The sequence below is a fragment of the Bubalus kerabau genome, chromosome 4 (genome assembly GCF_029407905.1).
Source record: "Bubalus kerabau isolate K-KA32 ecotype Philippines breed swamp buffalo chromosome 4, PCC_UOA_SB_1v2, whole genome shotgun sequence".
In the NCBI taxonomy this organism is placed as follows: Eukaryota; Metazoa; Chordata; class Mammalia; order Artiodactyla; family Bovidae; genus Bubalus; species Bubalus kerabau.
In genome coordinates, this window is record NC_073627.1 from 21,245,352 (window position 1) to 21,270,740 (window position 25,389).

The following is a 25,389-nucleotide window of genomic DNA, read 5'->3' on the forward strand; positions in this document are numbered from 1 at the left end:
GATGGGTGTAAAATCAGTTGGAAATTCTGGGGAAAGCAGAGCTGGGCTAGTAAGGAGAAAGATTAAATGTTATGGAGGATAAGCTGAATTTGTACAAAGTTTCTGACCTAGTACAATATCCAGGTCACCACAGCCATTCGGAAATCTCAGTAAATACAATGACCATGGATATATAATAGAAAAATACAAGCAGAATTACTCCACTAACCACTGATTAATTATACTTGAAGTTGTCCCCCATTGTTGAGAGTCCTTTACCTAAAGATTCGAATATAATCAAAATCATTAAGATATTGTTTGACATACAATTTTCAGGGTATGCAAGATATTAAAAAATCCTCCTTAATCAATCCTTTCCCTACCAAATCCACAGCTCCTTTCTCCCTTTCTGGGTAATGATGAGCATGAGTAGAAAATGCAGTTGTTAGCTAGAAGATTTAAGAAAGAACTGACTTTTTAGTGGTGTCTTACTCTTAGCATAAACATATTCCATATCTGCAAGGTAACTCTTATAAATTAAACATGTTGTCATTAAAAAAAAAAGGGGGGGGGAAATTCACTTGTGATTCCCAGCCTGGCATTATGAGCTAGCTGATCCTACTCTCATAGTTCAGTTGGTCAAGAATCTGCCTGCAAGGCAGGAGACCGGGGTTCGATTCCTGGGTGGAGAAGATCCCCTGGAGAAGGAAATGGCAACCCACTCCAGTATTCTTGCCTGGAGAATCCCATGGACAGAGGAGCCTGGTGGGATACAGTCTATGAGGTTGCAAGAGCTGGACACGACTTAGAGACTAAACTACTACTACTACCAAGAAGTCTTGCCTTTGTACTAGACAGAAAAAAAGCAGACCTTTGCAGAAACAATCCAGAATGATCCACCTTCCAATAAGGCTTTCTCAAATAAAAGCTTTCTCTAGTTTTTCAATAAAACATCACCCAAAACAATTAGAATTGCAAAGGAGGAAAGGGGGCCACCTGAGGTGACTCTAGTACCTCTGGCCTCATGATGGGCTGGCAGAAGGCCCTAACCATCCTCAATCCTTGGCAGAGTCATTGGCTTTTAATTCTGAAGACTCCACATCCCTTTACAAAGTCTTCTTGTTGGGCTGGCCCAGCACCCAGGCGAGGCAGTAGGGGATGAGGCTGACAGATGCCAGGGGCACCGCTGCACTCTTGCAGAAGGACAGGACATAGAAGATCAGCTCGATTTGGGAGGGGGGTTTCAAAGAGTCAAAGAGGTGCAGGAGGACGAGGGAGGCAACGATGCAGCTGAGGCGAAACGGGAACCACTTGCTGAGCTTGCCCTTGCAGCTCTCCCGGTACATGCTGGAGTTGAGAGCCAGACCCAAGCCAAAGAGGGTCCCCAGATTCTTGAGGAGGCTGGCAAAGGGCGTCGTGTCAATGTGGACCCACTCCGGCCGCTCACACCTTCGCTTCGCTTTCTCTAGAGTCCACAGCAGGTCAACCCCCAGCCACTTTAACAGCAGGTAAAATCCAATGGCGAAACTGAACAGGAAGCAGGTGATGAGGAAGTACTTCTTGAGACTGGCATTGTAGATGCTCTGGATGTGGCGGAAAGTCTCAGCAACCACAATGCCTGAGTGGAAGAAGGAATGACCGTGAGAACTGGGGAAGATGCTGGCCCGTCAGCTAGAGGTGAGTTTGGAGCAATGGGTGACCTGTCATCTGTCCCACCATTGTGGAGTTAAATCACAGAGGCCAGATCAGAGGGTCTTTTGTTTTTTTCCCATGTGTGATTCCAGCCTGTCCTCAGCCATAGATTCTTTGAGATGGAAGAGATATGCCACTTACTTCCTCCCACCATATGCAAACTTCCTGTGTTGAGAGGAGGGTCAGGGGTGGTCCTCCTGTCTCTGTTTGAATACCCTCAAGGATGGAGAGCTTACTCCCACTCGACAGCTCATTTCATCTTTGCATGAATTTGATCATTTGTGCTGTGCTAAAACCTCTCTCACAACTGAGCAACTGGACTGAACTGAACTGATAGATCTCAATTCTTTTTGCAGGAGTTTGTAAGTAACTCTAGAGCCTCTGTTAACACATTTAAACACATTTGAAGATCCCCTGGAGAAGAGAATGTCTACCCACTCCAGTATTCTTGTCTGGAGAATTCCATGGACAGAAGAGCCTGGTGGGCTACAGTCCACAGGGTTGCAACGAGTCGACACAGCTGAGTGACTATCACTTTCACTTTTTTTTTTCCAGTCTCAGGGGTGAGGGATAAATTAGGAGGTTGGGATTAACATATACACACTACTATATATAAAACAGATATAGGACCTATTATATAGCACAGAAACTAAGATCTGGTCCCATCTGGTCCCATCACTTCATGGGAAATAGATGGGTAAACAGTGGAAACAGTGTCAGACTTTATTTTGGGGGGCTCCAAAATCACTGCAGATGGTGATTGCAGCCATGAAATTAAAAGACTCTTACTCCTTGGAAGGAAAGTTATAACCAACCTAGACAGCATATTCAAAAGCAGAGACATTACTTTGCCAACAAAGGTCTGTCTAATCAAGGCTATGGTTTTTCCAGTGGTCATGTATGGATGTGAGGGTTGGACTGTGAAGAAAGCTGAGTGCTGAAGAATTGATGCTTTTGAACTGTGGTGTTGGAGAAGACTCTTGAGAGTCCCTTGGACTGCAAGGAGATCCAACCAGTCCATCCTAAAGGAGACCAGTCCTGGGTGTTCATTGAAAGGACTGATGCTGATGCTGAAACTCCAATACTTTGGCCATCTCATGTGAAGAGTTGACTCATTGGAAAAGACCCTGATGCTGGGAGGGACTGGGGGCAGGAGGAGAAGGGGACGACAGAGGATGAGATGGCTGGATGGCATAACCGACTCGATGGACATGAGTTTGGGTAAACTCTGGGAGTTGGTAATGGACAGGGAGGTCTGGCGTGCTGCAATTCATGGGGTCGCAAAGAGTTGGACACGACTGAGCGACTGAACTGAACTGAACTGAACTGATACAGTACAGGGAACTCTACTCAGTACTTTATAATAACCTATAAGGGAAAAGAATTTGAAAAGAAATATATATATACTGAATCACTCTGTTGTACACCTGAAACTAACATGATATTGTACATCAACTATACTTCAATTTAAAAATAATAAACTGGTGGAAAAGACTAGACAAAACAGATTGGGAACTCAAAGAATAAAGATAGTTATTCTTCTTTCTGACTTAAACTTTCTCAGATCTTTCATGTAACATGAACTTCCAGGCTCTTCCTCAAACATGGAACCCAGTGCTATAATGCTGTGTTAATTTCATAGTTGCCAGGAAGTCATCATTTTTCTCGTTCTCAACATGCTATGTAAATGCTGCTCTCCTCTGCTTTTTCAGGTCTCCAGGGGAAACATTCCACATTTCTCCTAAGGTCTTATATTCCAGTGTTTCCCACAAAGTTAAGAAATTCTTTCTTACACTTAGCTTACCTAAGTCTTTTCTGCCCCTTATTAGCTGGATCTAAGAAAACAACATATTTGAAACACAGAACCTATAATAAAGACCAGCTGTGGGTATCTATTAGATTTGCAAGTGAATTTATTTAAATAAAGAGCTTTCCAAGAACATTGTGTTAATTTGTTAAATTTGATAGGTTTTCTTAACCCTAACCTAGGGCCCATTTCCAATTGAAGAGCTGTAAGAAATAAAGAATGTAAAAATATCTCAGCAATTTTAGGCAAAGTCAACTGGGTGAGTTAATTTGCTGTCTTGTCATTTTTCTGAAGCACACTTATTTGTGTGTATCTGGGCACTCCCATAGAAATAAGTCACTTAAATTGCCCACCCTTGACTTCCAACCCATTAAAATACTAACGGTATTGATTATACACAGAACATGGCTAGAATACTGGCATTTTGTCCTGATTAGGAAGGAATGGTATAGGTGGGGGTTGGAGGGAGGGAACCAGAGCAGTTGGTACCTGACAATACTCCAGCAACAACTTGATGGGGAAAATGAGCAGCAAGGTAGATTCGTGACAGGCAGACATTCAGTTGCACGACCCAGAATCCCAACCACAACATGACATTCAAGCACCTGCGACGGAAAAGGCAGTCATAAGAAAATCCAGATATAGATCCTTCACCAAAGAGAATAGCCTCAGCAGCAACACTGGAGCCTGGCAAACTCAGGTTACATTAGTGGAATTTTTTGTAAGTTGAAGACTCTACTCAAAATTTCAAAGATAGCCGTGGCAAGTGTTGAACCCCTGTGTATGTGAATTTCAACCTCTCTATTTTATGTTTCATAATGAAGGACTTGCTCAGTGGCTGCATACTCAGAATTCCCCATAAAAATAGTGTCTTCTGCTTCTTTGTTTATTTCAACCTGGATAGGGCATTGCAATGTTTGGTACGGAAACGGGCTTTTATTTACCACCTGCTTCTTCCTCACTAGCTGATCTTGAGAAAGCCCTCTTCTGTTAGGCCTTGTTCCTGATCTCTAAAATTAGATGTTGCCCATATGGGTCCCTTCTACCCCTAACATTCTGTGACTCTAATGTTTACTCCTGGCAGAAATGCCACAACTCTTTTTAGTACCACCCCAAGGCATGAGGTGGGCAGAGGGCATGGAGGAAGAGCAAGCAGTATGTCTGCTACAGAGACACCTCCTGTCATCCACCACCCATAACCCAGAGCTGAGTTCTTACCGAAATCTGTAGGTTGGCTTTTTCTTTCCGCGAAAGATAGAGAGGGTGGATGTGACCATCACATAGTATACACCTGCTGTACCCATGGCGTGGCCAGAGGGACTCCCTAAAGAATAGGAAAGAGATGAATGAATGAACCAAAGCTGAAAAATCTTCATCTGGGAGATTGCTAGGGGGCATCATCTATCCATCCATCCATCCATTCATCCTTCCTTCCATCTATCCATCCATCCATCCATTCATCCTTCCTTCCATCTATCCATCCATCCATCCATTCATCCTTCCTTCCATCTTTTCATCCATCTATCCAGCCAGACATCTATCCATCTTTACATCCATCCAGCCAGCCATCTATCTTTTCATCCATTGATTCAATTATCCATCCACCCATCCATCCTTCCACCCATCTACCCATCCTGCCATCCATTCATTTACCTATTTAGTTATCTATGTACCACATATCTATTAAGCTCCTACTACATGACCAGCAATGTGCTAGGCTCTGGGAGAACAGTGGGTGGCACAGTCAGAGAAAGCCTCAGCTCTTAAGATTATACAGTCTATATACAGTCTAGAGATTACACACAGAACCAGCCTGCTGGGTATATAATTGCAAATCGATCTGCCCTCCATTACCTCTCTTCTACTCTCTGCTCACTCAGCTCTGGCTATGCTGGCCTCATTGCTCTCCTTTAAACACACTTCCTCCTCAGAGTCCGTGACATTGGTCTTTCTATCCAGACACCTCTTCCTCCAGGATTTATTGGCTAATTCTCTTGCCTCCTTCAAGTTTTTGCACAGATTTCTCCTTCTCAGTGAGTCCTTCCCTGACCACTCTATTTAACACTGCATCCAATTGCTATTCCTGGTCTCCTTTTCCTGAAAGGTGGAGGGCCCTGTGCCGCCAGATCCTTTTCTGGACTAAAGAATTTATTTTTCCTTTCTGTTGTTGAGAGTGTGGTTGCAGGTGGCTCTCAGTGCTCAGACTTCACTGGACATTGCCCTGGGCTGATGAGAGCCATCTTGATCAAAACTACCCTTTCCCTGGGGGGGCCCTGCACCCAATCACTCATCTCTATTACTACCCTTTCCTGGGGGGGATCCTGCACCCAATCACTCATCTCTATTGGGGTATAAGACCTGGTCCCCTTGAATCAATTCAGAGCTCCTATGGGGTTAGCTGAGACTGAATGGCAATTAGACTTCTGCCCAGGTGGCTTCCATCCCTTCCTTCCACAAGTACTGCTCTCGAGTGTAGCACCTCCTGTGTGCTGATCTCCATCTGAGTCTGCTTTCCAGGGAACCCCACATAAACCCTTGCCTTTCTTCCTCGTCCTCCTCCTTCTTCTAATATCCTAAATATTTTACTTGTGTATTATGATTTTTTATCTCTCTCTCTCTCTCTCTCACACACACACACATCTCATTCAAATATAAGCTCCACAAGGGTAGGAGCCTTTTTTTTTCAGCTGTACCACACAGCTTGTGGGATCTTAGTTCCAGGGACTGAACCTGAGCCACCACAGGGAGGGCTTCCCAGATGGCTCGGTGGTAAAGAATCTGGCTGCCAATGCAGGAGCCTAAGGAGACTCGGGTTTGACTCCTGGGTTGGGACGATCCCCTGGAGGAGGAAATGGCAACTCATTCCAGTATTCCTGCCTGGAAAATTTCATGGACAGAGGAGCCTGGTGGGCTACAGTCCAAAGAGCTGGTTGCAAAGAGCTGGACATGACTGAGCAACTGAGCACCCACGCACAGTGAAAGCGCCCAGTGAAGTGCTGAACCATTGAACCAGCAGGGAATTCCCAAGGGTAGGGATCTTTGTTTTATTCATTGAGGCATTTCAAGTGCCTAGAACAATGTTTGGTACAGATACTAGATAAATAACATTTGAATGAGTGAATATACTCTAAAGTGAATCGAGGTTTTGTGTAAACAAAGAACTAAGGGCAACGCCCTAGTCTGGGAGTCAGGGATAGGGCCCCTGAGTTTAGGGACACTAACACTGAGACCTGTAGGGGAGCAGAGGGGTTGAATATTCCTTTTTCTTACTGAAAAATGAAATCTATCATTTGGCTGAACAATGCCTGTCTGGGTGTAACTAGTAAAGTACAGACAGGGCATGGGACTGAACAGTCAGCTGGGGAGGACACATCTCCCTGGCCAGGCTTCTGGGAAGGATGACCAGGGTCTCAGGCCTCTACCATGTTCCCTTCCTGGGCAAAGGGCCACAGCACAGTTACTCTCATGAGCCCTTTGTCTGTGAGGGAGCCCTTGCCTCTCTGAACTAGCAATTTCTGTTCTGAAAACATTAGGCAGATTCCAAAGTGGCAGTCACAGGCTATTCTGGAAGGCCTGGCTGCAAGTGAATTCAGATGGAGTTGTACCAAATCCAAGAGCATGACCAGAGCTTGAAGGAGTGGCTCTGTGCACGTCCCCTTCAAAGACAGCTTCGTCCAGCACGAATGTTACCAGGTGTCCACAATGGGCACGGCCCACCCAGCTTCTGTCTGGATGAGGGCTGGGCCTCTCACCTGGGCCGGTCTCACAGGTGACCGGGAACTGCTTTATCAGCGGTGCCGAGGTGTTGCTATAGTAGTCTGTGTCCAAAACCCACCAGTATGGGCGCTGTCCAAAGAGAATCCTGTGAAAAAGCAGAACGAGGGTCTGGAGTTACTGAAGGAATGCTTTGGCCCGAAGCCACAGCTTCAAGAAGAGAGAGTAGCTCGAGGAGAAGATCCATAAGATCCAACCCAGAACACGAGCCCCTCCACGAAGGGGAACTGGGCTGTTAGGGAAATGCAGAGGAGGGAGACATTTATGGAGCATCCTTTACAGAACTTGTGAATTTTGCCTTTGGAGGTATTATTTATTCAAACATAAATAAATAAATCCCATATCCTCAAAACCATATTAACAGCAGCTAGGACTTCCCTGGTGGCTCAGACGGTAAAGCGTCTGTCTACAATGCGGGAGACACGGGTTCAAGCCTTGGGTTGGGAAGATCCCCTGGAGAAGGAAATGGCAATCCACTCCAGTACTATTGCCTGGAAAATCCCATGGACAGAGGAGCCTGCTAGGCTACAGTCTATGGGGTCACAAAGAGTCGGACACGATTGAGCGACTTCACTTTCACTGGTGGTTTAGTTGCTAAGTCGTGTCCCACTCTTGTGACTCCATAGACTGTAGCCCGCCAGGTTCCTCTGTCCATGGGATTTCTCAGTCAAAAATAGTGGACTGGGTTTCCATTTCCTTCTCGAGGAGATCTTCCTGACCTAAGGATAGAACCTAGATCTCCTGAGGCTCCTGTATTGGCAGGCAGATTAACAGCAGCTATGTAACTTTTTTTTTTTTAACCCTGAGAAGAATTTGCCCTAGAAGGATGCCTAGGGACTACAGTTTGCGACTTGGATTTGCATATCCTACAGCTCATTTCTTCAGGCCTCCAAAGTCTTGGGTTTCTTCCGGACTTCAGAGACTGAGCCCGAGCCCCAAGGACAAGCCTCCCTTGTGGTCTCTATTTCCATCAGAATCACTTTCTGTAAGGACATGCATAGCTACTATTTGCTTGTTTTGTATCCTCTGGCTTTGAAACAGAATATCTCAGATCAACCACTTCCCCTTTAAAAGCATGTTTTTCATTGTGGAAACAGGTGTGAAGGGTCAGTCAGGATGCTTCTTTTGCTCTGCAGCAGAGGAATAGTGACTTCTCACTAAAACTGGCGACAGCCACTAACTCTGACCTCTACCAAGTTAGAGAAAATGGAAGTTATAGACAAAACTTGGTAGGTTTTTCAACAAAAATTTCAGAATCCCATCAGTATGCCTTGGGCTTCTGAGCCCAATAACAATGTTCAAGACTCTTCTTGTTTATGGCCAAAGAAAATTAAAGCTAGAAGAGATCTTAAGAATCACCTGACAGTGAACAAAGATAATTTTAGGGATGGTAAAAGTCTCTGAGGGCAGCTGGTCCAAACTGTTCATTTTCTACATGATGAAATAGAGACCAAAACAGTGATGTGTTGGAGTCAACTGGTACTGGCTAACAGTTGTAAAATATTCAGGGTTTTTGCAAGCCAGACCCATTGATAGCTTGAAAGTGGTCATAACGGGATAACAGACACAGTAGAAACTGGCAAATACTAAAACTGGGGCTTCTTTACCTTTTGAAAGTCAGTTTATTAGCACTGGATATAACATAATTCTTTAGAGCCTTGCCTATGAAGTCAGCCTGCCTGGACTTGAATCCTGCCTCTGACATTTACTACCTATGTTTTTGTAGTCACTTAACTCAGTGCCTTAGTCTTACTGCTGCTGCTAAGTCACTTCAGTCGTGTCCGAGTCTGTGCAACCCCATAGACGGCAGCCCGCCAGGCTCCCCCGTCCCTGGGATTCTTTAGGCAAGAACACTGGAGTGGGTTGCCATTTCCTTCTCCAATGCATGAAAGTGAAAAGTGAAAGTGAAGTCTCTCAGACGTGCCCGACCCTCAGCGACCCCATGGACTGCAGCCTACCAGGCTCCTCCGTCCATGGGATTTTCCAGGCAAGAGTACTGGAGTGGGGTGCCATTGCCTTCTCCACTCTTACTAGTAACACCCTATAAAAAAGTGCTTAGCATGTGGCCTGGCATATACTACAGGATCAACAATTGTTGATAACTATAGTAATTATTAAGATCCCAGAGATAATCTAGGTTTACAGATTATAAAACAGAAACTCAGAGAATTGCTCTGAGTTGCCCAAGACATAAAGCTGGCTGAACAAGAGAGGTCTCTGATTGCTTTTCATGACCTCACACAACGGGTTTTGAAATTGCCTGTTTCCTTTTTTCATACCTCATCTTTCTTCCTTCTATCTTTGTGTCACCTATGCTGCTTCAAAGTAATAAAACAGAGTTTCAGACTTCCCTGATAGTCCATTGGTTAAGAATTCACCTGCCAATGTAGAGGACACGGGTTTGATCCCTGCTCCGGAAAGATCCCACATGCTGCAAAGCAACTAAACCCATGCGCCAGAATTACTGAAGTCTGAGCTCTAGAGCCCGGGCACCACAATAAGGGAAGCCACTACAACAAGAAGCCCGTGCATCCCAGCTAGAGAGTAGCCCCTGCTCTCTCCAACTCTAGAAACCCTGCACACAGAGCAGCCATAAAAACAAACAAAAAACACAAAAACAAGCAAACAGAAAAATGGCGTTTCTTTGCCTATAGCCTATAATTCACTAGGTCTAGCTGGCCTTCCATCCATATGAAATAGTCTTTCCTGTATCTTCACTCACTGACAGGGTTTTCTCTGTCTTCTCTCTTTCTATAGAGGATCCAGAGACAGGAGGGGAGTAAACTACAATTGCATGAATAGCCTGAAAAAGCAACTTCTGATGGACAGACATTTCCAAAGACAATGCCAGCCTCTTTCCTTGCTGATTTCCTCTTTGTCCGGCTCTTACTCACCACTTAAAGACGAGGTTGAGCCAATCTCCAATCACAGCTACCCAGAGGAGTTTGATGCCCACAGCTTCTCGAAGATGGAACCAAATGGGGAAGAGGACATAAAAGGCATTCCTGAGATCTGCAATCACAGACACCAAGATGAACCAATCCTGGGAGTTCTGGTAATTCACCTGGAGGTAGTGTGTTGACTGGATCCCAAAGTCATGTAGAACGTTCATTCCCTTCTCCATCCTCACTCAGGAAGCCTTCGGCTGTGCCTTTGCAGTTATTTCAGACTGGGTGGCGATTGCTCTGCTATCAGCCTGTGCCTTGCCTCTCTGTTTTATACACCCTGTATCCAGTCTGCAGGCCAACCCAGCCCTGATCTTTGGACTCAAAAACCACTTTTGTCTAAAATCTATTGATCAAAGGTGCATCACCAGTAGGTTGATGCAAACATGTAAAGTGTGATTTACGTAAAATAGAAAAACAGGCACACAAAAACAGCCTGATCAGCCATGGGCTGGCACAGCCAATTATTAACTTTGGCATGGCTGCTTGACGGTACAACGGGTTGCCCTCCTGGTTCTGAAACCTGGCCAGAGACACAGGACAGAGTCTAAATCTGCCATGGTTCTTGCAAAGATGTCTGGCTTCCCGTCTGCAATTGCACTTATTTGGGAACAAAGAAAAGTCTTGGTGCTCTAGCAATTCAACTTTTAAATAGTTAAATTTTAAAATATAATAAGTTCTACTGTAGTGGGGACTGTCACATTGCTGGACATTTCTGAATTTCACTAGGATCTGGAAAATGTCTCTGATTTGGGAGATCAAACCCTCTTTCCAGTATTGGCTCTGTATCTCTTAGGTCCAGAAAATAATCATCTTTGAATGCATTGATTAATTCATTTAACGTCCTTGAAGTGAGGACCTTTGGGGTTTTAACACATAAGTATAAGCAATAGAGTGCATATGTGTGTGCGTGGTGGCTCAGTCAAAAACAGTATGATGAACTGCTGCTGCTGCTCTTTAGTCAGTAAGTCGTGTCTGACTCTTTGTGACTCCATGGACTGTAGCCCATCAGGCTCCTTCTTCCATGGGATTTCCTAGGCAAGAATACTGGAGTGGGTTGCCATTTCCTTCTCCAGGGGATCTTCCCAACCCAGGGATTGAACCTGAGCCTCCTCAGCTACCTGGGAAGCCCATACGATGAATAAATAGTTCTAAATAAAATCATAGGCAAACTGGGGACTGAGACTCTGGAAAGGGCTTTGTACTTTGAGTTTTCTTTCATTTGTACTTGGAGATATACAGATAGATAGATAAGCATAATCACCAAGAAGTCAATACAGTACTATTATAGCCATGGATGTAGACAAGAAATAAAGTAAAATACATCAAGTTATGCGAAGCAATGCTGCCTGCTCACCCCTACAGGCAGAAATCACCCTGCATCAGCACAGAGACCAAAACCTCACACTCACATGACCTAGGACTGAAGAGGGCAGGGTCTGAGTCAGGTGACAGACTGATGCATTTTCAAGGATAAGAGCCGGTGGGAATAAAGCTTGTTAAAATCCACATGAATTCTCCCTTAGCAAGTCCACAATTGCTTTGTAAGGGGTAGTTCGGGGACAGGGAAAAGAAACTCAGAGCAAATGAGTTTGTAGCAAAGGTTGACCACATTCCATGCTGGAAATGATTAAAACCTCATCCAGGAGTTATGATCTGGAGTCTCATTCCCACCCCTCTGGGCTCCTCCTCAGCTCCAGCAGAATTTAACTGCCTTTGACTCTACTGTCTCTGCTGGTCCAAGCATCCGCATCCTGCCACCCCTTGCAGGGAGAGCTGGAGTAATGGTGGTGTTGGTGGCAGTGAGTGGGCTCCAAATGATGGATGTCCTTGTGGTGTTGAGGGGGAGGGTGTTCTGCACTATCAGGACTGCCAGCTCACAGGGAGTGGGCCCCACAGAAGAGGTGACCCCCTCCCTCTAACCAGATAAGCCTTCCTAGAAAGTATTGAGTATCTACTGCAATGATCCCTCAGGACTGAAGTTTATATGGTCAGAGGTGAGACAAGGGCAAGTTGGGCAGATGTTCTGACAACATATTCAGAGGTACTGTCTGGGTCTCCAACCTCCGCCGGCTGCTAGGAGCCAGAGTACCTGAGTTGGGCATGGTGCCATCACGTGCTCAGCATATGGGGAGCCAGAGGAGAGCCCTATCTTCTGGGGGAAACTCAGGGAGTGTGAGCCTGTTGATAAGGAGGGCAGATGGAGCTGATATCCCATTCTGGGCACACAGGGCAGTTGGGGAGTCTTTCTGACAGGTTGCCTGCCTGGCAGGGTGACTCTCTTGTCTGGAGCAATTGCCTACATCATAAGACTATTTGCTGGTCTCTACTTTTCTAACTTCCAACCCCTTCCTGCTGCCTCCAGCAAATTTTTATCAGGTGCAGAAAGAGGTGAGGCCCCCAGCCCAAGAACTTGAGCCTGCTAGAAAGCTGACTGAAGAGAAAAATTGGGAGCTTTCAAATCCTCCAGGGACTTATGACTATTTGTGGTGAATACAGCAGAAGAAGCATTTGAGTGGCTGGAGGTTTCGGTGAGAATTCTCTCATTTAAAGAACTATCTCCAGAGAGAGGATTCCATCATCTCCCTCCAGCTTCTGGCATCTTTCAAGAAGTTCTCCAGTTTAATTCAACAAACATTTCTTGAGCAAAGCACCATGCCTGGCTCTCTGAGGAATTCAAAGTTAAATCCTGGCTGTCCTCAGGGATTTCCACACCATCTCTAGCAGGGCAAGGAAGCCATTTACTTAACTATGTCCAGTGCAGCATCCTTTGATGAAAACAGAATCCATTTATACAAATGTCAGTGAGTTCCCTATTATTTTGTCCTTGGCAGAGATGGCTCAAGACTTTTGGGTTTTTTGGAACACAAATGTTAATTTATTAAGGAGCTTCAAAGTCATACAAATAATATGACAAGATTTAGTTTAGCTAAATAATATGACAAGATTTAGTTTAGTAACTCAAAGCTTCGTAATGCTCTCTGGGGAAACAACTGCTGAGTCTAGGAAACAGTGAAGATGGAAAATTATACAGGTCCCTCCCTCTTCACCAGGCACATTAGCTGGACACTCCCCAGGCACTCTCTGCACAAACAGAAATTCAGAGGCTTGGAGATCTTGGTTTGGGAAGAACATGAAGGCAAGGTTCCAGAAAGTACAGTCTGGTCTGCCGTTAACTAAGAGCAGCTGGTTCCAGTGTATCTGGCACCTTCTTCCCAGAGCAAGGTTGACTCATTCACTCAGACAAGCTTCTTTGCTGACAGGAAAGCAAAAGGGAAGGAGCCATAATTGACCATGCACCTCATCCAAAAATTACATTTATTAACAAAAAGAGATTGTGACTTTATCTACAGCCAAATCCTCTCTAGTGGCTGGGGCTCTAGGTCCTATTGAGAAAGGAGCTGCCTTTCTGCTCAGCTATGATCACTAGAATGGATCTTGTCTGCACAGAGTAGCAGGGAGGCCAAACCCAGCTTCAGTCCAAGGCTTTGAGTAACAATGTAGATGTCTCTGAAGGGTGACAGCTGTAACCACAAGACGTACAATGTTGTTTTTTTTTTAATTTCTTGGGACTTCCCTGGTGGTTCAGTGGTTAGGACTTCGCCTTCCAATGCAGGGGGTGCAGGTTTGATCCCTGGTTGGGGAACTAAAATCCTACATGCCTCAGGGCAATTAAGCCTGTGCTAAAGAAAGCCCTTGTGCAGCAATGAAGACCCAGTGTAGCCAAAATAAAATAAAATAAGAACTCTCCTCCCACTCCACCAAATTTCTTTTCGGGTACTTTTTTTCTTACCAAAGTGATCAGTGGTGGGGGCATGGGGTGGGGGTGGGGTTGAGGGGCAGACAGAAATTGGCTGGATCAGCTGCCGTTACCTTTGATGTGAGTGACCCAGATTTTTTTTTTTTTTTTTACAAAAACATGTTGGTAAAAACAGGTGGAGGGAGAGGTGCGTTAATCATTGTTAGCCAGTGAAAATGGCTGACTTATCTCCAGCACAGTGGGAAAGTTCAGCTGCAGGACCTTGAACTGTGCATCTATTGACCAGGTCGGGGAAGCGTGGTTCATGTCTCAGGATGAGCTGGACATTTTGTCCACAGAAAAATGCTGCAGGGCGCTAGCTTCACAGTAAACAGTTAAGAATCTTTGGCTCATTACCTACCTCTTGTCACCCCAGGGTCTGCCTTCTACTAAAATCAAATGAATCATCCTGTTGCGGGAAGGGAGACCCTTTCCAGGGAACAGGAGCAGGCTCTTGTCTAACACTCAAAAATGAGTTGTCCAAGGAGACGAATGTGCTGACAAAGCAAGAGACTTTACTGGGAAGAGGCACCCAGGTTGAGAGCAGCAGGGCAAGCGGACCCAAGAGAACAGCTCTGTCACGTGGCTCACAGTCTCGGGGGTTTTATGGTAATGGGATTAGTTTCTGGGTTGTCTCTGGTCAATCATTCTGACTCAGGGTCCTTCCTGATGGTGTACATGTTGCACATCCAAGATGGATTCCAGCAAGGAGGATTCTGGGAGGTTGGTAGACACGTGGTGTCCCCCTTTGACCTTTCCCGAATTCTTCTGGTTGGTGGTGGCTTGTTAGTTCTGTGTTCCTTACCAAGACTTCCTGTTATAAAATTATTCATGCAAATGGTTACTATTGTGCCTGGCCATGGTGGGCGTGTTTCCCCTAACAATTCAAGCCATTATGGGAAGTACAGACTGACCGTTTTTTCCCTCTCCTCCCTCTTCCTTAAACCCCCTTCCCCTCCCAAAGAAGCTATTGTTCCTTCCAGAGATTATCCTGTTTTCACAAACGGTCAACTAGTTCCCTTACCACCAGAGGGTAGACACTTCTCCCATTCTCCATCAGCCCCTTGGTGGTGCCAAACCACCCCAGCAGCCGGGACACATTCTATCTGTCAAATTCCATCCTTCTTGCCAGGAGTTAAACTTTGTTGACGTTGCATGGCAGAGGCAGAAGCAAAGGAAGGAAAGCTCTAAAAAAGTGGTTGGGACTATTAGGAAAAACTTCATTTTCTTCTTTGTCTTAGTCTATACTCCAGAGACAAAGAGGAGCTGGCTGAGGGGAGACAGGAAGGGTGACTCCAGCTAAGGATCCAACCCTGACCTGCATTCCTCCTTGCTTCAACTCATGAGTTCTTCCAGAACTAAAGGAAGGGAGGAAATTGAAGAGACATCAGTTGTGAAGCCCTAGCTCAGCCTGAAGGGGAGTGAAGTGAGGTAGGGGATGGGGGGTAGGAGGTAGGTATGGGGCAGAAAGAGCATCTTGGTTTTCCTAAGAAGACTCAGAAACATTCTCAAGCTTATAGCAGGCAATCCAGGAGACTGTCCTTCCCCCATTGCCATCACTAATATTAAAAGGAAAAAAAAAAAGAGAGAATGATTAAAGAGCTGTGTGACCTCAGCCAAGTCACTAGAGTTCTCTGAGTTTCACTCTTGTCAGTTGTAAGGTGAGACTTGATACTCACCCACCTTTGTTTTAACATTCTCTGAGTTTTGGGTGCTCATTTGAAAGTAGCTCCAATGATGTGGTGCCTGACTTTTATTTGATAGAAGCAAATAATTCATTATTACAGAAGGAAAAAGATAAACATGTTCATATCTTTTTTGGGGAATTTTTCTGCACTGATGTATGGTTGATTTACAGCATTTCGGGTATACAGCAAAGTGATTCTGTTATAAATATATTTATGTGTGTCCTTTTTTTCAGATTATCTTCCAGTATTCTTGCCTGGAGAATCTCATAGACAGAGGAGCCCGACAGGCTACAGTCCATAGGGTCGCAAGAGTTGGACATGACTTAGCAACTAAACCTCCACCTCCATAGGTTATTAAAAGGTATTGAATATGGTTCCCAGTACTATAGAGCAGGTCCATGTTGTTTATTTTATATACAATAGTATCTGCATATCTTTTTAATTAAAATATTTTCAAAAGTAATGTATCCACATAGTTAACAAAAACTTCAGAGTTTGAAAGATTGTTCAAAAGATTGTTCAATGAAGTCAGTTCTTCCTTCCATCTCTGGGCATCTGCCAAACTTGGGTGCTGCCAGAACTTATCCAAGAACTGAGGTGCACGGGGAGTCAGAGAAGCACTCCACAATTCTCAAGTGGAGGTCAGCTCCCTACAGACAGCCTGGCATCCAGCTGTGATCCAGATTGGGGGAGGGGGTTTCCACCCTCTTCTCTTCCCCCTACTGTTTTTCTCTTCCAGCTCTGCCCTGTAGTCCTTTAATCAACTCTTTCTTTAATTTTCAGAATTTTCATCCCAACCAAAACACCCACGTTGTACAGTCAGTTATTAGTCCTTCCCTCTTCCGGAGCCCAGCTAGAGGACATAATTAGGAAATTAGTAGTCTTGGACCCTGTTAACCCACACCTTACCCCCTCTGAGAGTTCCCAAATGAGAACCATGATGCAGAGAAAAAGGAAGAGGTGAGGCCCAGAATTGTCATGAAAACAAACAATGAGGTTTCTCCCCCTCCCCTCAGGCCTGGAGAGGGCCAAGGAACTATTCTGAGCTATGAAAACACAGCAGGGCTCTGCTGGGAAATAAACAGCTGTCTGTCCCGCCAACGCCTGTCTCCCTAAACATGAGTCCTGACAGCGCCTGATCTCCAGCCAGAGAGTGGGAGAGAGAGGGAGAAGGGCGAGGAGAGCCTATTGTGCCTCCCTCCTTTAGGATGGAAGGAAAGATTTGTTTTATTTGGAATATTTTAAAGTTTTTCTGCACCATTGTATGTTTGAAGTGGAAGGAGGGAGGTGCTAGTGTCATGCAAGTTCAGGGGATCTCTCCAACCTTGAATTCCAGAGATCAGGATGTGAGTTGCTCCCAAGGCAATGGCAACCCACTCCAGTACTCTTGCCTGGAAAATCCCATGGACTGAGAAGCCTGGTGGGCTGCAGTCCATGGGGTTGCTAAGAGTCAGACACGACTGAGCGACTTCACTTTCACTTTTCACTTTCATGCATTGGAGGAGGAAATGGCAACCCACTCCAGTGTTCTTGCCTGGAGAATCCCAGGGACGGCAGGGCCTGGTGGGCTGCTGTCTATGGGGTCACACAGAGTCGGACACAACTGAAGTGACTTAGCAGTAGCAGCAGTAGCTTTGTGCAACTTCAGCCTCCTCTGCTCTACTGGGAAATCACCATAACCTTCCCACTGTCAGATCTGCTGGTTGACCTTTTCTCATCCTTCCTCTTTGTTAGTCTTTTGGCCACAACTGACGCTTTTGACAGATAACCTCCTTGAAACAAGCACACTCACTGTTTTCAGTGTTGCTCCAGCAAGCTCTGTTTTCCTTTCTCCTCTTCCTCCTCCCATCATCAGTCTAATGTTAGGCCACCCTCTTGGACCCTATCTGGCTGCCTCATGCTATGCATGCTAAGTCACTTGTGTCCAACTCTTTGTGACCCCATGGATTGTAGCCCACCAGGCTCCCCTGTCCATGGGATTCTTCAGGCAAGAATACTGGAGTGGGTTACCATTTCCTCCTCCAGGGGATCTTCCCAAACCAGGGATCGAACCTGAGTCTCCTGTGGCTTCTGCATTGCAGGTAGATTCTTTACCACTGAGCCACTGAGGAAGCCTCACACCCCTCCCCAGATCTGAGTTCCTTCCAGACCTGTTCTTCCTCCAGACTTCTCTGCTTTGTAGATGCATCTTTTCCTCCTCTGTCATCCTATAGGCACTGAGCCTGACCACCTTTGAATCATCCTTGACACCTCATCAGGTCTTGTCTGATTTTCTTTTCAGGTGGCCACTCATCAATCCCCCTGCCTAGACCTGCTGGTTCCTTCATTACGTAATGCCTATGCCCTAATGCCTATGGCCTATGCCCCTTCTCACTCCCCAACCTGAGCCATCCTACAGACCACTGGCAAAGGCAAAGGAGCCTTCTTACAGTACAGTTCTTTCCACTTATCACCTGGAAAATATCCAGTCACTCCCCATTACCTTCAGAATGAAGTTCAAACTCAAGCTCACCCAGAGTCTGAACTCAAGTTATCTTCCTAGCCTTTTGTCTTGCAGCTCTCTTTCTGGGACCCCCTCATTCCCACTATACTAATTTCCCAAACATGCCTTGGTTCACCTAATTTTCCTTCATCTGGAATAGAAATCCTCCCATCTCCACATACCCAGATTCTGAACATACTTCAAGGCCAAGTAATAAAGCCTTCCCAACCCACTGATACCCACCCCTCATTAGCCATAAACGATCAGTCAGACCTGAACTCCCCTAGTCCTTAATGATTCCTGCCTTAGGTCACTTAGCATATTCAAACCTTGCATTACACCTGTTTTGCATATACCTTAACCCTTTTCCTGTTATCCTGAGCCCTGAGGCCAAGAACGCATTCCCTTCTAGTCACCAGAACCGATGCTTGCAGTTATTTCATTAGACAGTTGCAGTGGTTCCTCCCATTACTGACGTACATCCCTTTGCATTGTGACTTTGCCTCTTTTCCTGTCAAGATGTGAAGTTGATGTCTCCATCCTTTGAATTTAGGGTTGATCTTGTGCAAGGGCATAGGTTTGATCCCTGGTCATGGAACTAAGATCCCACAAGTCAGACAGTGCAGTCAAAAAAAAATTAAATTTAAAAAATATATATCAAACACTAACTAGCATTCATTGAGCATTTATTATATGCCAAGAACTAGTATGGGCTTCTCAAGTGGCTCAGTGGGTAAAGAATCCACCTGCAATGCAGGAGACCTGGGTTTGATACCTGGGTCGGGAAGATCCCTTGGAGAAGGGAATGCCAGCCAACCCATTCCATTATTCTTGCCTGGAGAATCCATGGACAGAGGAGTCTGGTGGGCTACACTCAATAAGATCACAAAGAGTTGGACATGACTGAAGTGACTGAGCATGCACGCACGCACAAGAACCAGTATTGGACAATTACATGAGCTAATTCATTTAGTCCTCATAAAAATCCTGAGTGGGATTTTTATTACTGTTCCCGTTTTACAGGTGCGGAAAATGAGGCACAGAGAAGTTAATTTGCTCAGGGCTATACTTGCCAGTTCCAAATCCTAACAATCTGTTTCCAGAAACAACACTATAAAACACTATACCATGTTACAGAATGAGGAAAACTTTTAACTCATTGCTCTGCTGCCTATGTACATGTCAAATTCTATAGCATGGTAAAGAATCTGCCTGCAATGCAGAAGACCTGGGTTTGATCCCTGGATCGGGAATATCCTCTGGAGAAGGGACTGGGGATCCACTCCAATATTCTTGCCTGCACAACCCAGTGGACAGAGGAGCCTGGCAGGCTACAGTCCATGGGGTCACAAAGAGTTGGGCATGACTGAGTGATGCTACTACCATTACTACTTGGAGTCCAACATCCAGTCTATGCTTCAAACCTTCCCACTCCATGCCATCCCAGGCTCTGGGCCTCTCCTGCCTGTTTCAGGGAAAACCCAGCATGGGGAACAGGTTTATAGACCCGCCAACATCCACCTACTCCGAAGCGTTTCTGTCCCATCCCCTCCCTCCTGCAACCTTGGCTGGATTGTTGGTTCCAGCAGTGCAGGTCTCATCTGGAAAGGAAATACTCAGGCTAATGTGTCAGCATTGCCCTTTGGTCCTGTGTCCCAGCTTAGCCTGTGCAGCCGGGGTGATCATTCACTCAGGATCTTTGGGCTTCTTTTTTTTTTTTTTTTTAACCACACCATGGGGCATGCAGGATCTTATCCCAACCAGTGATAGAACCCATGCCCCCTGCACTGGGAGCACAGTCTTAACCACTGGATAGCCAGGGAAGTCCCATTAGCCTTCTTTGGTTGTTGTTCAGTTGCTAAGTCATGTCCGATTCCTTGGGACCCCATGGACTGCAGCACACCAGGCTTCCCTGTCCTTCACTATCTCCCTGAGCTTGCTCAAATTCATGTCCATTGAGTCAGTGATGCTCTCTAACCGTCTCATCCTCTGCCGCCCCCTTCTCCTTTTGCCTTCAATCTTTCCCAGCATCAGGGGTTTCTTCAGTGAGTCAGCTCTTCACATCAACTGGCCAAAGTACTGGAGCTTCAGCTTCAGCATCAGTCCTTCCTATGAATCTTCAGGGTTGATTTCCTTTAGGATTGACTGGTTTGATCTCCCTGCTGTCCAAGAGATTCAAGAGTCTTCTCTAGTGCCACAATTCAAAAGCATCAATTCCTGGTGCTCAGTCTTTTTTATGGTCCAACTCTTACATCCATTCGTGACTATTGGAAAAACCATAGCTTTGACTACTCAGACATTAGGCTTTAGATTTTCTTTTTGAGGTAGTCAAAGGAGAAATGGGAAATGAAATGGTTTTTTACTTGAATCACTGAATGTAACAATTGTCACTGTTTGTTCAAATTTCAACAAAGATACATTTAAGCACCAGTAATCAGACAGAGTCAGACATGACTGAAGCGACTAAGCATGCATGCACGCAAGCACTGGGCATGCCACCATGCTGGGCACCAGGCCACCAAGGTCAACAGGACATGGTTCTAACCCTAGGGAAGTAAGGGAAGGAAATGTGTCGATAATTAACTGGAGCTCAGTGTGTGAACCTCCACTGTACAGTTCTTTCTGAAGAACTAAGGGTGTGGGAGAACGAAGCCACCAGCAGGGAAAGAGGGACAGAATAATACTCGAGTTGGGTTTTAGAGGATGAATAAAACATCACCCAATAAAGAAGAGAGGAAGGGGAAAGAGGAAGGAACCAGAGGAAAGGAGGAGGGGAGCTCACGGGCAGAGACATGAGTGGATGGGAACAGCCTGATTGGGGAAGTTCCCACAGTTGGGAGCACCTGGCATGCAGGGCATCAGGATGGTGGGGGCTGCTGTACCCAACCTGTAATGCCCTAAAGACAGTGGGATGCTCTGAAGATTTATAAAGCGCAGTTTGGCCAAGGAAAACTGTGGAGGGGGTTGGAAGGAAGGTGGGAATTCGTTCACAGTGAGTCTGCACAGGACGTTAGATGCAAAGTCTGTGGTGAGGCTGGTGTGCGCTGTGTCAGGGGAGTCTGGCTGATGTCCTCTGGGATACCCCACGATGGTTTCCTAGTGAATTCACCAGAGTCCAAGGGAGGGGCCTAAATCAGAAACCACACTCGTCAGCTCCCCCAGAGGGGTGGTCTTTTAGGGAAAATCCAAGTTTACCAGAGTAACACTTGAAGCCTAATCTCCATTTCCAATAACTGTCAAAGCAATAGCAATGATCAATTTACATCAATTTAAATTTACAGAATACCAATTTACACAAGATACATGCATACCATCTACAAAAGAGCTACAACTGACTTGCCCGTTTTCTATCCATGACTGAGATGTGGTGGGAAGCTGGCCCACTGAACTTCGAATCAGAAGCAGCAGTTGGTCATGAGAGAGATTTGAGAGGGCTGGAGTCTCCATCCACGTGGCTGTCACGCCTCCAGGGCTGGACGCATCCCGGCTGCGGGCTGGACCGTCTGCTCCAGACACGGGTGGACCGGCCCTGCCAGGGCGGCTCTGCAATGCTCCTTTTCAGTGCCTTCAGACAGCCACATTCTTTTTTAGATTCTCTGGTCAGCCTCCTCTGGCAGGTTTGCAACTAAACTGCTGTCCTGTGGTTTTCTCAACCTTGGTTTCACGTTAGAATCAGCGGGGGAAAGGAAAAAACTGCTAATATCTGAGCTTCACCTCCAGAAATTCTAGTTTTATTGGGCTGAGATGCAGCCTGGGTGTGTGGAGTTTTACAAGCTCCCCAGTGATTTCAATGTCCCGTCAAGGTTGAGAGGCTTTGCCTTAAGGCAACTGCGGATTTCTGCTCTGGTCCACTGAGTGCTGATTTTTCTCCTAGAGGGTCACTTCCCATGGATCAGGTGCCAAGTGCTTCTTAAGCATTACATGGTTTAATTCTTTAACCAGGCTGCCAGGCAGTGGAGAAGAGCAATGGTGCAGAGGAAGGAGTCAGGTATTATTCCATGAAGACCTGGGTTTGATCCCAGCCCCACTGCCTACCAGTCAGGTGACTTGGGGCAAGTTACCTAATCCCTCCGAATCTTTGAGCCCTCATCTGTGAAATGGAAATAACAATATCTGCTTCTTAAGGCAGTTGTGAGGAATAAACGAGGCAGCAGATGGAAAATCCGCTAGCCCAGAGTCATTGTCGCCATCCTGGCTCCATTCAGTGGGAGAAGTGGGAGAGGCTGAGATATCATATTCTTTGAGGGTCCTTGAGAAAGGGGGGTGCTCCCCCATCATATCCTGGCCCACAGACTATGGCCAAGGTGTATGTTTGTTGTTGTTTTATTACAAGCATCAAGAATAACTTTCGGTAGTTTTTTTGTTTGTTTTGTTGTTTGTTTTTAATATTTATTTGGCTACGAGGGATCTTAGTTGTGGCACTTGGAATTGTCTATCTTCCTTAGAGCATTTGGGATCTTTAGTTGTGGCATGTGGGATCTAGTTCCCTGACCAGGGATCAAACCCAGGCCGCCTGCATTGGGAGTGTGGAGCCTTAGCCACTGGACCCCCAGGGAAGTCTCTGCAGTGTTCATTTTCTTCTATTAATCAACAATTTATTTACAAAGTAGTTCATATGTTAAACACTGCTGCTGCTGCTGCTGCTGCTTAGTCGCTCAGTCATGCCCGACTCTTTGCAACCTCATGGACTGTAGCCCACCAGGCTCCTCTGTTCATGGAATTCTCCAGGCAAGAATACTGGAGTGGGTTGCCATTTCCTTCTCCAGGAGATCTTCCTGACCCAGAGATCGAATCCGGGTCTCCTGCATTGCAAGCAGATTCTTTACCCTCTGAGCCACCGGGAAAGCCCCATGTTAAACAATATGTGCACCCAAATTAAGAATATAAGCCCTTCTTAATGAGGTGCATGGGCAGTTGGCTAAAGAAAAATAATTTAAAGGTGGAAAGGTAACTGAGAGTCAAGCTCCACTGAGAACACTACAGGCTCTTTGCCTTCACAGAGTCCAGGTAAGGAGGAGGGACGGGGCAGAAGCTGTAGACACCCACCTGCAGGGCCTGAGTGGAGAAAACCTGGTCACCCCTTGGCACAGGCCAAATGGAAGGGCGAGGACATGAGGCGGACACCCCTGAGATGCCAGGCCAGGGAGCTCACACTGACTCTGTGTGTGCGGGTATGTGTGTGTGAGTGTGCGTAGTGCTCAAGGTGTAAGTCCAACAGTCCCAGTGGGGCCACATTCCCAAGCATTCCTCCCACTCGCCAGGCTCCCTGCTAACTTTGCTGCTCTGACCCTTTGGATCTCTCTGGGCTGCTTGCTTCTCTCTTTTGGATGAAAGGTGTGTTCCCAGGAGAGCCTTCCAACAGGGTCGCCTCCTCCATGACTGTTCTTGAGTGTTCCCTGTGTGCAGCCTCCCTTGTGCCCTCTGACCCCAGTGGGGAACCCTATTGCACACTCCTTGGTCAGCAAGTGAGCATCAGCAGCAGAGCTCCCCCACACAGACGTCAGCCTAGAGCCACAGGTCCCCTCTCCCCACCCCTGTATATGGAGAAGCAGAGGTGGACCAGCTAGGAGAAGCAACCCTAACCCTCCCCCACCCCGCCCTGCCCATCTTTAGGGGCAAGATGAGAGCATTTATACTTGTCATAGTTCAAATTTCTTTAAACAAGAAAACACAAGAAAATCAAAATATGACATTCATCTGGGGTGACAGAGTAAAGAAATGCTGAATCCTGAGCTGAGAAGCAAAATAAAAATAATCAATAGCAAACCAGCTCTGCCTTTAACCCCTTCCCGTCAGCACTTTTCACCACACGTGCCTGAGTGCTAAGTCAACTCTGTGCAACCCTATGGATTGCAGCCTGCCAGGTTCCTCTGTCCATGGGATTCTCCAGGCAAGAATACTGGAGTGGGTTGTCCTTTCCTCCTCCAGGGGATCTTCCCGACCCAGGGACTGAACCCGTGTCTCTTACATCTACCTACATTGGCAGGCAGGTTCTTTACCACTAGCACCACCTGGGAAGCTCCACTTTTCACCATATGCTGCTGATATTCTTGAATCAAGAATGTGGCTCCCGTGACTTTTAAGTCTTTCTATGAAAGTCCCTTTGCCAAAACTTAATTCCTGGTTAAGTCTGGGTCCAGGCAGCTCCTGTGAGAAACGACAGGATTTCCACATAGTCTGAACTTCCGGTTTCCCTCTAGTCACAAGCTGAGCTGGGCCCAAATCTCTGTATCCTGAACTCCCCTCTTGCCAGACCTGCCCTTGCCCTCCTCCCCGAGGGCTGGGTCTGCAGTCATGGCTTCCAGCTGGGGAAAGAACCCTGTCTCCTCCTAACCTCATAGTGAGAAAAAAACACTAGACAGGATAAAGCAAACTATAGATACAGACACCACAAGGGTTCCTTTAGCCTGGAGGCACCTGAGAAAACTTGGTCTTTGAGGCCTACCTGCCCCTGGCCTTACTCCTGCCCCTACACTCCTTTCTGGAAAGTGTCCCAGTTCTTATTTATGTCCATCCGAAGTCCATGACCAGGGAGAGGCAGCCAGGATGTGAGGCCCTGGAGGCTGTTGCTTGATTAGGTGGGACTGTCCCCACTGGGACACCTCTGTATGCCCGAGGCATCCTCAGCCCAGGGACAGAGGAGGACTGTCCCTGGGAGGAAAAGCTGAGGAAATGGGGAGGTGAGGATTTTGGGACCTTCCCCTAGAACCACAGAGGGAAATACCACAGAGTGGAAACAAGTAACAAGGGGAGGGGGAGGAGAAAGAGAAGAAAGGAGAGAGAAGGAGGGAGCTAGGCAGGGTGACAGGGAGTTGAAGGAAGCACCTTATAAGACCTGGGACACAGGCCTGTGGGGACCCTGTCCTGGGGCTCCAGAGAACAAGTGGTCTGTAGACGCCTCACCTTCATATTAAAGACCCAGTCAGTACAGAAGAGGAGCTTTACCCAGTCAGCAAAGACCCAAGAAAGCTTCTGTAGGTACTTAACGTACCTGAACTGTACATTTAAAAATGGCCCAATGAGGGCTTCCCTGGTGGCTCAGTGGTAAAGAATCTGCCTGCCAATGTAGGAGACATGGATTCAATTCCTGGTGCGTGGAAGATCCCACATGCTGCGGAAAACTAAGACTATACGCCACAACTATTAAGCCTGTGCTCTAGAGCCTGGGAGCCACAACTACCGAGCCCATGTGCTGCAGCTACTGAAGCCTGCGCGCCCTAGAG

The 25,389-nt window shown here is 46.4% G+C and overlaps 1 protein-coding gene across 2 annotated transcripts; it reads right to left on the bottom strand.

Moving 5' to 3' along the window:
* Nucleotides 1-1,085: 1,085 nt before the first annotated feature.
* Nucleotides 1,086-10,445, bottom strand: G6PC1 (glucose-6-phosphatase catalytic subunit 1). Of its 2 annotated transcripts, none has more exons than XM_055579897.1 (5): nt 10,317-10,445; nt 7,231-7,340; nt 4,697-4,802; nt 3,968-4,083; nt 1,086-1,597 (listed from the first exon to the last, which is right to left on the bottom strand). In XM_055579897.1, exons 1-5 carry the CDS (start codon nt 10,349-10,351, stop codon nt 1,086-1,088), a joined length of 879 nt encoding a protein of 292 aa, XP_055435872.1. In that variant the 5' UTR covers nt 10,352-10,445. The 2 variants fall into 2 exon arrangements, with proteins under 2 accessions (XP_055435872.1, XP_055435873.1); XM_055579898.1 differs by having other exon boundaries at nt 10,147-10,376.
* Nucleotides 10,446-25,389: the final 14,944 nt, after the last annotated feature.

What these genes read in the sequence shown, in the direction of transcription:
- G6PC1 (XM_055579898.1), bottom strand. Translation starts at nt 10,376, where the DNA reads ATGGAGAAGGGAATGAACGTTCTACATGACTTTGGGATCCAGTCAACA. An exon ending in AAGCCAACCTACAGATTTCG is followed by an intron (nt 4,084 to 4,696) that starts GTAAGAACTCAG and finishes TTTCCGTCGCAG; the next exon opens with GTGCTTGAATGTCATGTTGT. An exon ending in TGTTGCTGGAGTATTGTCAG is followed by an intron (nt 1,598 to 3,967) that starts GTACCAACTGCT and finishes TCTTCCACTCAG; the next exon opens with GCATTGTGGTTGCTGAGACT.